The sequence below is a fragment of the Hyperolius riggenbachi genome, chromosome 2, assembly GCF_040937935.1.
Source record: "Hyperolius riggenbachi isolate aHypRig1 chromosome 2, aHypRig1.pri, whole genome shotgun sequence".
Lineage (NCBI taxonomy): Eukaryota > Metazoa > Chordata > Amphibia > Anura > Hyperoliidae > Hyperolius > Hyperolius riggenbachi.
Window position 1 is genome coordinate 431,136,170 of NC_090647.1, and position 12,258 is coordinate 431,148,427.

The 12,258-nt window shown below is 43.2% G+C and overlaps 1 protein-coding gene across 2 annotated transcripts in view; it reads left to right on the top strand.

Moving 5' to 3' along the window:
• The window catches only part of AKAP17A (A-kinase anchoring protein 17A), a 126,835-nt gene extending 116,147 nt beyond the window's left edge, over nucleotides 1–10,688 (top strand). For both annotated transcript variants that reach the window (XM_068269942.1, XM_068269941.1), the window contains exons 3-5: nucleotides 2,987–3,135; nucleotides 6,335–6,575; nucleotides 9,628–10,688. In XM_068269942.1, coding sequence (XP_068126043.1) covers nucleotides 2,987–3,135; nucleotides 6,335–6,575; nucleotides 9,628–10,467 — 1,230 coding nt within the window. In that variant the 3' untranslated portion in view covers nucleotides 10,468–10,688. The remainder of the gene's footprint in view (nucleotides 1–2,986; nucleotides 3,136–6,334; nucleotides 6,576–9,627) is intronic.
• The last annotated feature ends 1,570 nt before the right edge of the window (nucleotides 10,689–12,258 follow it).

The following is a 12,258-nucleotide window of genomic DNA, read 5'->3' on the forward strand; positions in this document are numbered from 1 at the left end:
AGCCTCCATACACCTCTCTCTTCAGTTCCCCTTTAAAGCAAACCTGTGAGGTTGGCAGAATCAAAAATAATAGATACTTACCTCAGGGGAGGGGGGGGGGGGGAGCCTCTGGATCCTTTAGAGGCATGGCCATGCTGCGCAATAGCATAAATCCAATTGGACTTAGCTTTTTCTGCCCTTGTTGATGGGTTTGCAGAGGGGACAGCGCTGGAACAGTCTGGTGGATTGAGGATGCTTCTTTAAGATTTAGAGGCTTTCTTCTCCCAAGGTGAGTACCCATTTCGGACCCTTTTTTCCTTGACAGGTTTTCTTTTAAGTTAGAAAAACCAGGTGGAAGTCTTGAGTGTCCTATTAGAGACTTAGAAATCAGAAATTGTCTCAACTCACAAGCCATAGCTTTAAGTGTACCAGAGCTGAATAAAGAAGAAAATCGATTCTTACCCACTGCTTCCTGCAGCAACATAAACACGTGCGAGTCCCTCGGCATCCTCCCACGGTTTGCCGTTCAGCCACGATCAGCTGTAACTGTAGCGGTAACTGTCTCAGTCCAGTGTAGGTTTTCTGCGCATGGGCGGACTGATGTGACTGAGCAAGTTACCGGGGCTGGGCACGGCTGAACGACAGACCGCGGGAGGACGCCGAGGGACTCGCACGTGTTTATGCTGCTGCAGGAATCGATTTTTCTTCTTTATTCAGCTCTGGTTTACTTTAAAAGTGAAGACTTATCCTAATGCAATAAAGCCATAAATTCCAGGCATGCAGAGGCAGTGAAAGGTTTCTAGAAGTGTTACTGCCCAAGACACATGCCCAGTACACACTTGTAGAAGACTTTTTTTTTTCAGCAAGGTCTAGGTTACCTAGCATGACCTATCTAGCTAGGAACCGTATCAGAAAATGAATATCCGACATAACTTCAGCTGAATACTCAGTCCAGGTAAAGTTCTGATTACCAACAGTTCAAATAACAGATCTGTCCAATACTGTGTAGCTGAGAACTTCAAAGTAATGATTTCTCTCCAATATATCACAGATTTACCAGTAAGTTTTTGTGCAAATGACATAACTAGTGTCTAAAAAAAATCACACCATTTGTCAGATTCATGGGACATCTGGCTCCTCAGGAGTATAGGTAAATCAGTCTTGTTCAGTGGATTTGCAAATATATATATATGTACGGAATGGGGACGTAACACAATAGTCTGTATTGTGGCTGATAATACTGTATGGCAGAGCTCTTACGAGGCCACCTAGACGGACTGGTTACATATATTGGCCCGCTGATGGAAAGATCAGAGTTATGGTATGCTGAGAAATCTCTTTGATGGGTACTTATGCTGTACATCATTTTATTGATATGAGGGGGGGTCTGCTTAGTGTGTTAAGAACTGTTGATTGCTTCATGGAATGACACAGGTTTGTGCATTGACATTCTTTTCCTAGCCATTACGGACACTCCTAGTCACTTTTTTGTATTGCGCCTGTCTGGAATAGGGTAGCTCCAGCTGCATCATTTAGCTCTGTCACTGCTCATACTGATTAAAGTGACTGCTAATCCACGGCTTTTCAGATTTCTTTATGCACAGCTGAGCTTATATTCAGATTAAGGTTGATAAGTATATGACACTAATTTTCTACCTTTCATGGTTGTCCTTAAATATTAATTGAAAAATATTTCATTTCCAAATCAAATATCATTACTATGCATACAAGGGCTTCATAATTTAAGTTTTGTTATAACTAGAAAAAAACATCCCCCCCTGGCCACAGCAGCATCAGCATCCTCCACAGTCTTTCCTGCAACAGCACCCTCTTTGTACACAGGCTCTACTGTCCACCACCAACTTCCCTGCCATTATCTACTCCAGTGCCCCAGCCTTCCCTGCTGCTATCCCCTCAGTTGCCTCAGACTCCCAGCTGTAGCCAGTGATTAAGATTCTCTGGGCTGCAATTATCCACCGCCAACGTTCCACTATAGTATAATCGCATTATAGTAAATTCCAAGGGACCATGAAAAGTGATTTACTATATCAGTAGTTTACTATCTCAGAAATTGTCCTTGAAATGGCCCAGCATGCCCTGGTACATTCTCTGCTGCAAAGGACCAACTTTGTCCTCCCAGTGGAGATACAGTACAAGCACTTGCACATTTGGTTCACTACAAGGTAAGTATACCTAAGGCCTGTTTCACACTGTAAACTGGGGTCTGCGATGCAGTGAATCACTTGCAGCGCATCGCACCACCATAAAACGCCTTCGGAGAATACCGCATGGTATTTCCCATCTGGCATTGGGACAAGCAGGAAGTGACGCGTGCCTGCGGTGACATCCTGCTTCAGGGTATGCGGGAGTGCACAGAAGCGTATTGTAAAAATACTGCACTGCCCAGGTGTGAAAGGGCCCTCGGCTGCATAGCCAGGCTGGACAAATCGCTAGCCAATGAGAGAGAGAGCGAGCAAGGCCAGCACTGTATTTAGGGAGTTTATTAGCTTAAAAGTTGAACACTTACAGTCGGTAGTCAGGCAAGGAGGAGAGCGGTTAAGTGGGCACCAGGCCTATATGTCACCGCAGACGACCGTATCGTGCTACCAGCACTTGTTCACTTCCAATCAGGAAGGCAGATGTAGATATAACCGAGAAGGGGAACAATTTTTATACTCTGGTGCAAGGGGAGTCTCTCCACGTTTTACAGATTTTATTAAATTTGAAGAGTGTACCTCTCCTCTCATAAATTGCTTTACGCAATGGTAGAATTTTAGTCACAGAGTCAACCCATTCAGTGCTTGTAGGGACTGCAGCACGTTTCCAATATTTGGTAGGAAGTTTTCTAGCAATGTGCAGTACCTCAGGTACCCATAGTTTCAAGACATGGCTGCATATCAATAGAAAGACTTTTGGGCATAATTTACATATCAAATTATAATTTTCCCTTGTGAGAAAACTTGCATGTTGAATTAGTTATTTGATTTTGTTTACAATTTTATTACAGGTCTCATTTGATACAACAAAGCATCTGTCTGAAGCATCCATAAAAAAGCGTCATCTTGAGCGGCAGAAATTGCAAGAACTTGAACAGCGACGAGAGGAGCAGAAGAGGAAACAGAAGGAAGCGGAGGAGAGACAGAAAGAAGAGGAACGGTAATGCCTAAGTCAAGCAGTAGAGATCATTCAGAGTTTAGGATTCAGCAGATATTAAAATATGCAGTTCGTTCTATTGTTATACATAATTTGCCACTTCAGTGGATGTCGGACAGTATCTAGTTGACAATTGGCAAAGTTACTTTACAGTTTATAGCATTTGTGCTGTATGTTTTGTTGAGAACTGAGCGATCTGGGACCAGAAGCAAAAATTCCTAACCTTTAAGAAACCTTTAGGCCCCTTTTACACTTATAGGGTAAACTTGTGTTGCCTTATCCTAGTTTACCGCAAGGGGCTGCAAAAGCAATGAAAGTCTATGGAGACTTGCACACTTATTGCAGTCCATTGGGGTGCGGAGTTTTACCACAAGCACGCATGGTGCTTAGGGTAATGGAAGTCTATGGGCAGCACACATAGTGTAAACAAAAGGTGTGTCACGGAGTGCATTCATGGACTGACGGTAATCTCAGTGACGTAATTCCTGCCCAGGCACCCGATGTTTGCAGATGCGATAAACCCGACACAAATTGTCGGTCTGATGAAGTGAGACGTTTGGGCTCACGAAACACGTTGCCCTGTTGAAACAAGTTACAGCTGTAGTAGCAGTGGGAACAGTTTCAAAACTCATTGAAAGTGTACCTGAGGTGAACTGTGACATGATGATAAACGTGTATGGTCCACTGCCAAGCATACAAATAAGTAGCATGTTTTATGCACAATTTTTAAAGAGAATCTGTACTGTGAAAATCTTATATAAATAAAAGTACCAGCCTGTTTGTAGTCTTCTCCCAGCCCCCTCTGTGACATTTTTGCTGCTCCTGCTGCTTTCTCGGTGATAAAATCACTGTTTTATTCATTATTTTTGTAAACAATGAAGATAGCCGCCAAACAGTAAATACATCATCAGAGCAGGTGCCTGTTTGTAGTGGCTCCTCTCAAACGTGACTTGACTGCTGTAGTGTTTCTCCCACTTGTTGCTTTAGCTGCTTGCATGGGCTTTGAACTGATCTTGCTGCACTCACAGCTGTTCACAAGGTCACAGACACCCTGGCTGTGAGCAGAGACCTGTCTGTGCGGGATAAATAAAGCACGCACACAGAGCCTGCAGGGGGCGTGGAGGAGGTGTGCATAACTTCTCCCTATCACAGCAGAAGGCAGTGCATTCCTCTTTGGGCCTACAAACCTTGACAAAGGAAGATTAGATATAGAAGATTAGATATATTACAGAGACAGTGCAACTAGAAAAGGCTGCAGTAAGCCAGAACACATTAGAACTTATAGGATAGAAGAAATAAGGCTGAACATTTTGTTACAGTCTCTTTAAGGCACACTGTGCTCATCATTACAGCTGAAGCAGGTGCTGAAAAAAACTAATGTGACTCTCACTACTATAACTTATTAAAGATATACCAAGGGGTGAGCAGCACAAACCAAAATTTAATGCAATTTTTTTTGCAAAGTATGCAAGCAGCAATAGAGATCCCAATCTCCACATAAAAATATATAATAAATGCAGAGGGGCTGCAGCACACAACAGGAAACAGTGATATGGGGCTCTTGGTTACGCTTAAGCTCACCAACTGCGCCAAAGTGTCCCCAATCTGGTGAGTCCTACTCTACCATGCAAAATGCCAGTTTTTATAAGCAGTCTAGTGAGAACTAATCCAAAAACCCAGAGTCAACTAAATGGGAGAAAAGGAAATTAAAAACACCTCACCTTTCACTAGCTACCAAATGAACTCTCTGAACATGTGCTATGCACTAATTTATATGCGTAACTGTGCTAGAGGTGGGCGTGGCTATGCAGGCTCACAGGGGAAAATTATAAACAAATACCAAGGGGTGAGCAGCACAAACCAAAATTTAATGTGCGTTAAAGCGTAACCAAGAGCCCCTGTCACTGTTTCCTGTTGTGTGCTGCAGCCCCTCTGCATTTATTATATATTTTTATGTGGAGATTGGGGATCTCCATTGCTGCTTGCATACTTTGCAAAAAAATTGCATTAAATTTTAGTTTGTGCAGTACATAGTCAGAATATAGCGTAACCTTCATTGATAAGGAGTTACAGCAATAAAACGATTTTCCTGGAAGTGAACATATTCTGAATGCAGGGGATAGATTAAAAAAGTCAATAGTTCATAGATTTTAGCTCTGGGACACGGAAAGACTGTGTCATTGAGCAGAGACAATAAAACATTTAAATCTACTTTAAAAAATCTAAACATTAAATAAAACTGGGGGGTATTCTAAAAAAAACAAATTTAGGAGTCTGAGTGTAATAGAATTGCATATCTCATCAGTTTATTTTCACCTCTGTTTTCCTTTAACCAGATATCCACATACACCTATGATGTATTGAGGCAAACAGGCTTGTATCCTAAAAAGAGGGTTAACTAATTTAGGTTTATGGTATTATTGGTCAGGGCTCCAATCCATTTTAACAACACTCAGCACTTTAAGAATGGACCACAAACGTGCTTCAGCTGGGGTTGTGTGGTTGAACAGCTTTTTTCCAGCACAGAGCAAAGCAACTGAATCAGGCGTGTTGTTAAACAGTAGGCATTTTCCTTCTTACCTTTCTACATTTCAAATACCATGAAAGGATGAGGGGCTTTTTTTTTATTTGTCATATTTGAGTATTTGAAATGCAGATGGACTATGCTGGATAGTTCTTTAGGCTGATTTCACACTTTTAAGTAGCGATGCAGTGCAAATACCACAGAAAACAGCCTTCACATGACCCTACGCCACTATGCGCCAGCAGGGTCATATGCGTAGTGCCGACCCACGCTCATAGACGTACTCCCTACTGGGCAGGAAGTACATCACTGGGAGTGCCGTCGGTCTATGCACGTGTGCCACGTCGCACCGCACTACACTTGCTGTGCCGCCCATTGACTTGCATTGCTACATAATCCGTGCCTAGGACACAGTTCAGCTGCCAAGGCTTTGCAGATTTTGCATTGGGAATGCAGCTGTTTTAATACTTCTGGCGCACCGTGTTGCAGTGCATGAATTATGCAAGTCTCTATAGACTTGCGTGGCCCTTGCATGCGGTATGCGGCAGGAAAGCATAGCATGGGGCGATACAGTGTCCTAGTGTAAAAGGGGCTTGAATAAATTAGAGACTTGGCAGTTTTGTTATTTTTCTTGACTTCCAGTTTGTGTTTAACATGACTGATCTGTGTGCATTTTAGAAAACAAAAAGAGCTGGAAGAGCTGGAGAAAGAGAAAAAACGTAAAGCAAAAATAAAACGAAAAGAAGATAAACAGCGGGAGCGAGAAGCACGTAAGAACAAGAAAAAGCTGCAAAAACTTCAGGCCGAGGAACAGAAGAGATTGCAGGAGAAAATCCGATTTGAAGAGAGAAAGCTTTTACTGTCTCAGAGGAATTTGCAGTCCATCAGGTTAATTGTGGAGCTTCTTAGTAGAGTGAAGGTGAGACTTTTGGGTTTACAAGCTCTGGTTCTTTAAAAGAAAAGCGTATTAGCTGTTCTTAATACACAACCATGAATTAAGCTAATAACAGACACGTGCTTTAGTGCACGCACTGATTAGTCAGGGTTCACACTTATCATTGCAACAAACAGAATGTTTCACATTAAAATGTGTTCGTATGCACATTTTCTTGCGTCCTCCTCCACCATCTAGATCTTCTGCTATGAGTCCAGGTACTTGAGCCAGTCTGGCGTAGTGCGCATGCACAGACTCCGCTGCCCGGGAGCGTACTACACCTGCAGAGCACTATTGCACAGGTGCAGAACGCTCCTGGCTATGGAAGCGGCATGCGGCCGGACTGTGCTGACTGGCTGAATTACCAGGACTCATAGCAGAAGATCCAGGTGGTGGAGGTGGACAGCGAGGGACTGATTAGCCTGAGGGCTCGTTTCCACTGTAGCGGTGCGGAATCGCCTGGATTCCACCGCAGAAGAAATCGCATGCGGCTGCGTTTCCGCATGCAGATTTACCCGCGATTTCACATGGCAAGGAGCCAGGCGAATTTAACCATGTCACTGCCTGTGTAAAGCTCCATTGCTTTACATGCGAAATCGCAGGGAAATCCGCATGACAAAGCCGCATGCGATTTCCCTATTGAATGCATTAGCGGCGATTCGCCCGCATTCCTGCCGCACGCGCAATCTGACGACCCTGTCGTGCAGATTTTTCCCGCACGCCGAAACGCATCCGCACGACGCACAAGTGGAAACAATCCCATCCACTTGTATTGCCTATGCGAATCCGCATGCAGTGCCTGCATGCGGATTCGCTATAGTGGAAACGAGCCCTGAATGGGGCTGGAAGAAGTCCCAGGTATGTATAAAACTTTTCTTTTCATCCTTCTCAGGTACCATTTAATTCGTAGTCACCAAACCAAATTTTAACAACATATCAAATTATTTGATTTCATGAGCAAAAAGAGTACATTTGCATAAATCAGAATCAACGCAGAATTATTTCCATCTCATTAACCATCTCTATTAGTGACACAGCTACACATCAGGCTTTATACTTACAGCATAGATGTTATTTAGTATATATAAGAGATTCCTGTGTACACATCATATGTACAATCACAATCAGATGTGTATATCTGACTTTAAAAATACGGGGACTGCTTTATTGAAGCAGCACAAGTAACTAATTTTGATTGGTTTATTTCATTTTTGTGGACTAAGCACAGCTATTACTGTATGTATAAATTATTTATGATGACTATTATCTGAGAAATAGAAAATTGTATCATATTTTCTATTTTAATTACAGTTTAAATTCATTAGGAGTCGGAGTCGGTGCATTTTTTCCCGACTCCGACTCCAGGCACCCAAAATTGCCCCGACTCCATGACACTGACTCCACAGCCCTGCGCAATAGTAAGGTTTATTTGCATGTGCGAAAATGTGAATTTAACAAGTGCAATTCCGTTAAATTCACATTTTTGCTTGCATCGAGTTTGTGATGCCAATTGTGATTTTTATAATGAAATCGCTCTTGGGAAACCAGAAATACATTTAATTAATGTGATAGTACTACTTCTGCAATATTACTGATTTGTTGATTGGATTTTTGTTCTGCAGTGATTGAACACAAAATATGAACACCATTAATTCTGGAAAACTACTATTGGCAAAATCATTGCTGGCTGTGTGTCAGAGGGTACTTCAGTTCCACATAAATTCAGTCTGTTCAGACATCATAGCAGTCTTCTATAACGGAATATACTAATTTCATTCTCAAATGTTACAGAACCTGTTTTAAAATAGCAGCAGTACTGACAGGTGCAGTTTGATTTTAATCCATCAAAGACATCCTTTAAAGGAATACTGTAGGGGGTCGGGGGAAAATTAGTTGAACTTACCCAGGGCTTCTAATGGTCCCCCGCAGATGTCCTGTGCCCGTGCAGTCCCTCACCGATTCTCCGGCCCCGCCTCCGGTTCACTTCTGGAATTTCAGACTTTAAAGTCGGAAAACCACTGCACCTGCGTTGCCATGTCCTCGCTCCCTCTGATGTCACCAGGAGTGTACTGCGCAGTCCCAGTACGGTCTGTGCCTGCGTAGTACGCTCCTGGTGACGTCAGTGAGAGCAAGGACATGACAACGCAGGCACAGTGGTTTTCAGACTTTAAAGTCTGAAATTCCAGAAGTGAACCGGAGGCGGGGCCGGAGCATCGGTGAGTGGCTGCGCAGGCACTGGATGTCTGCAGCGGACCATTAGAAGCCCTGGGTAAGTTCAACTCATTTTCCACCGACCCCCCCCCCCCCCCCCCCCCCCCCCCCCCTACAGTGTCCCTTTAAATCTTGTAGCTGCACATTACCAGTGACAGTACTTGTACCTAATTGTCATTGTTGTTATCTTCCTAGGTGTCCCTTTAATCACTGCCTAATCCACACAGGAAATATTAAATATAAAGTGAACTGTGCATCCATAGCACATCCGTTCTCCGTAGAACCTTATCAAAAATTAGTTTAAAATCAGGTTAGGAAACGGATTTACTTTAGATCTGGATGTCTTAGAGAGGAGTTGGATTTGGATGGTCTTCGATTACTTTTTGTTGTCTGTGTCTCCATTGTGGAGACTTCCTGTCCCTGGAAACCGCATGACTGACAGGCTATGTTTCCACGGGAAACATGCAAATTGGATGCAAAACTTTCATGCAGATGCAAAATAGTATATGTATGTATGCAAATTAGCTTGCACCTGCGCGCTGTTTTTTTTTTTTTTTTTTTTGTAGAATTTTTACAAAGACTTGTTACTGTTGATTGCAAATTCAAAAACACTCATGGAAACGCAAAGATCTCATCACATGTTATTTTCTGCATGCAATTTCCAATTTTGTGGAAACAGGCCCATAGAAAGACATTGCAGTGCACATTTGTGTGCTGAAAAAACACACAAATTCGCACCTATACCCATATGCAATTAACTTTTTCTCCTGGGTTTTCTTAATATTGAGAGTTTTTTTTCAATATTCACTCCCTTTTCATTTTATAGGCTGCAAAGATCCATGAACAGGAGGAGAAGGAGGCTGAAAGGATTCGGCTCCTTCAGGTGGAAGAAAGGAGAAGGCAGCAGGAGGCGGAGTTAAAACGTGTTGAAGAAGAGAAAGAGCGTACCTTGATTTTATTCCGTAAGGAGAGAGAGCTGAGAGAGAAACTTGTGAATAGTTTCCTAAACAGAAATGTGTGTGCTGCCTCTCAGAAGAATGAAGAGTACCCACCACTACAGAGTTATCCTCTAAAGCCCAGTGAAAACCTCCCTCGAGACTCTGCCACATCTACCTCAACACAGACACCAACTCAGTATGAGCCACTCAGGCCACATATTCACTATGCAAACTCAACTATACACTTGGTTAATGGGGTCTGTTTAGAAGACTCTGCACCACAGGAATGCAAACAAACCATGAACCACAGTTCAGGAAAGCCTTTGTACTCACTTACCAGCATTCTCAGCAATACTATCCAGCATAATCATCCAGCAGGAAATGATCCCACTGCGAGGCTGCAGGAAGTTAGAACTCACCAAAGCAAGGGTGAGCTTCACGCTCACACAGGCCCCAACATAACCAGCAAACATTCACACTCTCAGGACCGAGAACATAAGTACAAATCCAGACACAAGCGGGACTTGAGCAGAGAAGAGGAAGACCATAAAAAAATAAAGAAATCCCATAGAAAGCATTCCTCTAGAGACTGCAGTCCACATAGAAGAAGCAGTAGTAAGGAACGTAGTAGACATGGTAGTAGAGATTTGAAATCAAGGCATGCTTATAAGCAGAAAAGGCGCCATCGAAGGTCTTATAGCAGAGACCGGGATTCCTGCAGTAGCTGAAATGTACTGGTTGTTTTGATTGGTTTCATTCTATGAAACCGTCGGCTATTCTGGAATCCAGAACACTGAATATGTGGAATGCGATGTACATACTGATAGTGCAACTCCTTCTCATTTTGTATTTCCAGGGATATTTCTTCTGTAATGGTCCAATTTAGTTTCGTTAAAGAGAACCTGAGGTGGGTTCGAAGAATGCTGTTAGCACACGGAGGCTGGTTCTGCATACTATCACCAGCTCCTGTGTCTGTACTGTCTCCCCCCAGCTCCCCCTGCACTCTGCTGTCTCTCATAAAAAAAAAAAATGCTAGTGTCACGCAGCTTGTCGCTAGCTGGCTGTTTACCTTAATGCTGCCAGTCACCGCCGATTCCCCGTCTCCTCTATAGCGCCGCTCCCCGACTCCGTAAGCTGATTGGAAGGAAGGGACGCAGACGTGGAGCGGCACTATAGAGGAGGCAGGGGAGTGGTGGTGACCGGCAGCATTAAGGTAAACAGCCAGCTAGCGACAAGCTGCATGTCGCTATCACGGTGTTTTTTTATGGGGGACAGCAGAGCGCAGGGGGGGGGGGGGCACAGTACAGACACAGAGGCTGGTGATAGTATGCAGAACCAGCCTCTGTGTCCTATTAGCGTTCTTCAAACCCACCTTGGGTTCTCTTTAAAGGACAATTAAACCTAGAATGAGAGTTCTCAGTTCATGCACTTTTTTTTTTTTTTTTAATACGGATTCAACAGGACCTTGTTTTAAATTAATAATGCATTACGTTTAGTAAAAACTAATTGTAGGAAAATACCTGCAACATAAAATGCTATCTCCTCCTCAGAGACCTACTGCTTGCTTTTTGTCCCCAGTAACTCTCTGAAACAATTCCAGTTTAATCACCTGGGCTAGTGGAGAGAAAAGTGATTGCTCTGTCAGATGAATCCATTCCAACCTTCAAACTAACTAGGAAAGGGGGAGTGAGTTGGCAGTTGGAGATTGCTGAAGATTTGTGAATTGGTGCAGTAGGTATTTTCCTCTGTTGTTTTTACTAAATCATTTGGTGCATAATTCATTTGTAATGTCCTTTTAAATGCTTAAAAAAGTGTTTCTGTACCTGAGTTTTAAACTTTATATAAATAGCTTTTGCTACAATTAACATCTGCTTATACAATTGCAGAAAATGATCCTCTCCTTGACCAACATTGCTGTTAGTTTAGCCTCAGCCTTTGTTCAGCTTGGGGTGGAAAACTGCTAGAATTGATGGATGTTCGCTGGTACTTAGGGCCAGATCACCCGGATGTCTGGGCAGCAGTAAACCACAGCCACGGCGCTCGTTGTTTAAGTGCTGGCTATTCAGCTAATTGGACAGGGCTTGGTACCGTCGCTTACCATCATTTGCTCAAAAGCCACAATCCATAATGATAATTTTTCCCATCATTTTGGCTTATCTTGTGCGTCAAGGAACCGCAGCGCTTTCATGTGTGCCCCCCCAGTCCCGTGGGGGTCAAACATGAAATGCACAGAAAGAACCACGGTAAACCTTCTCTGAAGGTAGCTTATGTTTTTCGGCATGGTTGCAGAAAAAGCATTAGAACAAGATGCCGGGTGGCTGGAGTCTGCTGGTTCAGACGCCTATCTAAACAGCTCTTACTGTAAGCAGTACTTGCAAGTTCAAGGTAGCACATTTTCACCACTTTCAAGGCAAAGCGGCTAATGTAGTAACTGGGAGAGCAGTCACAATATCGATATGGGACCAGACTCCAGAAGAGTCACCGCATTGGTGGTTTTAGAATATTGTACTTGGCTAGTC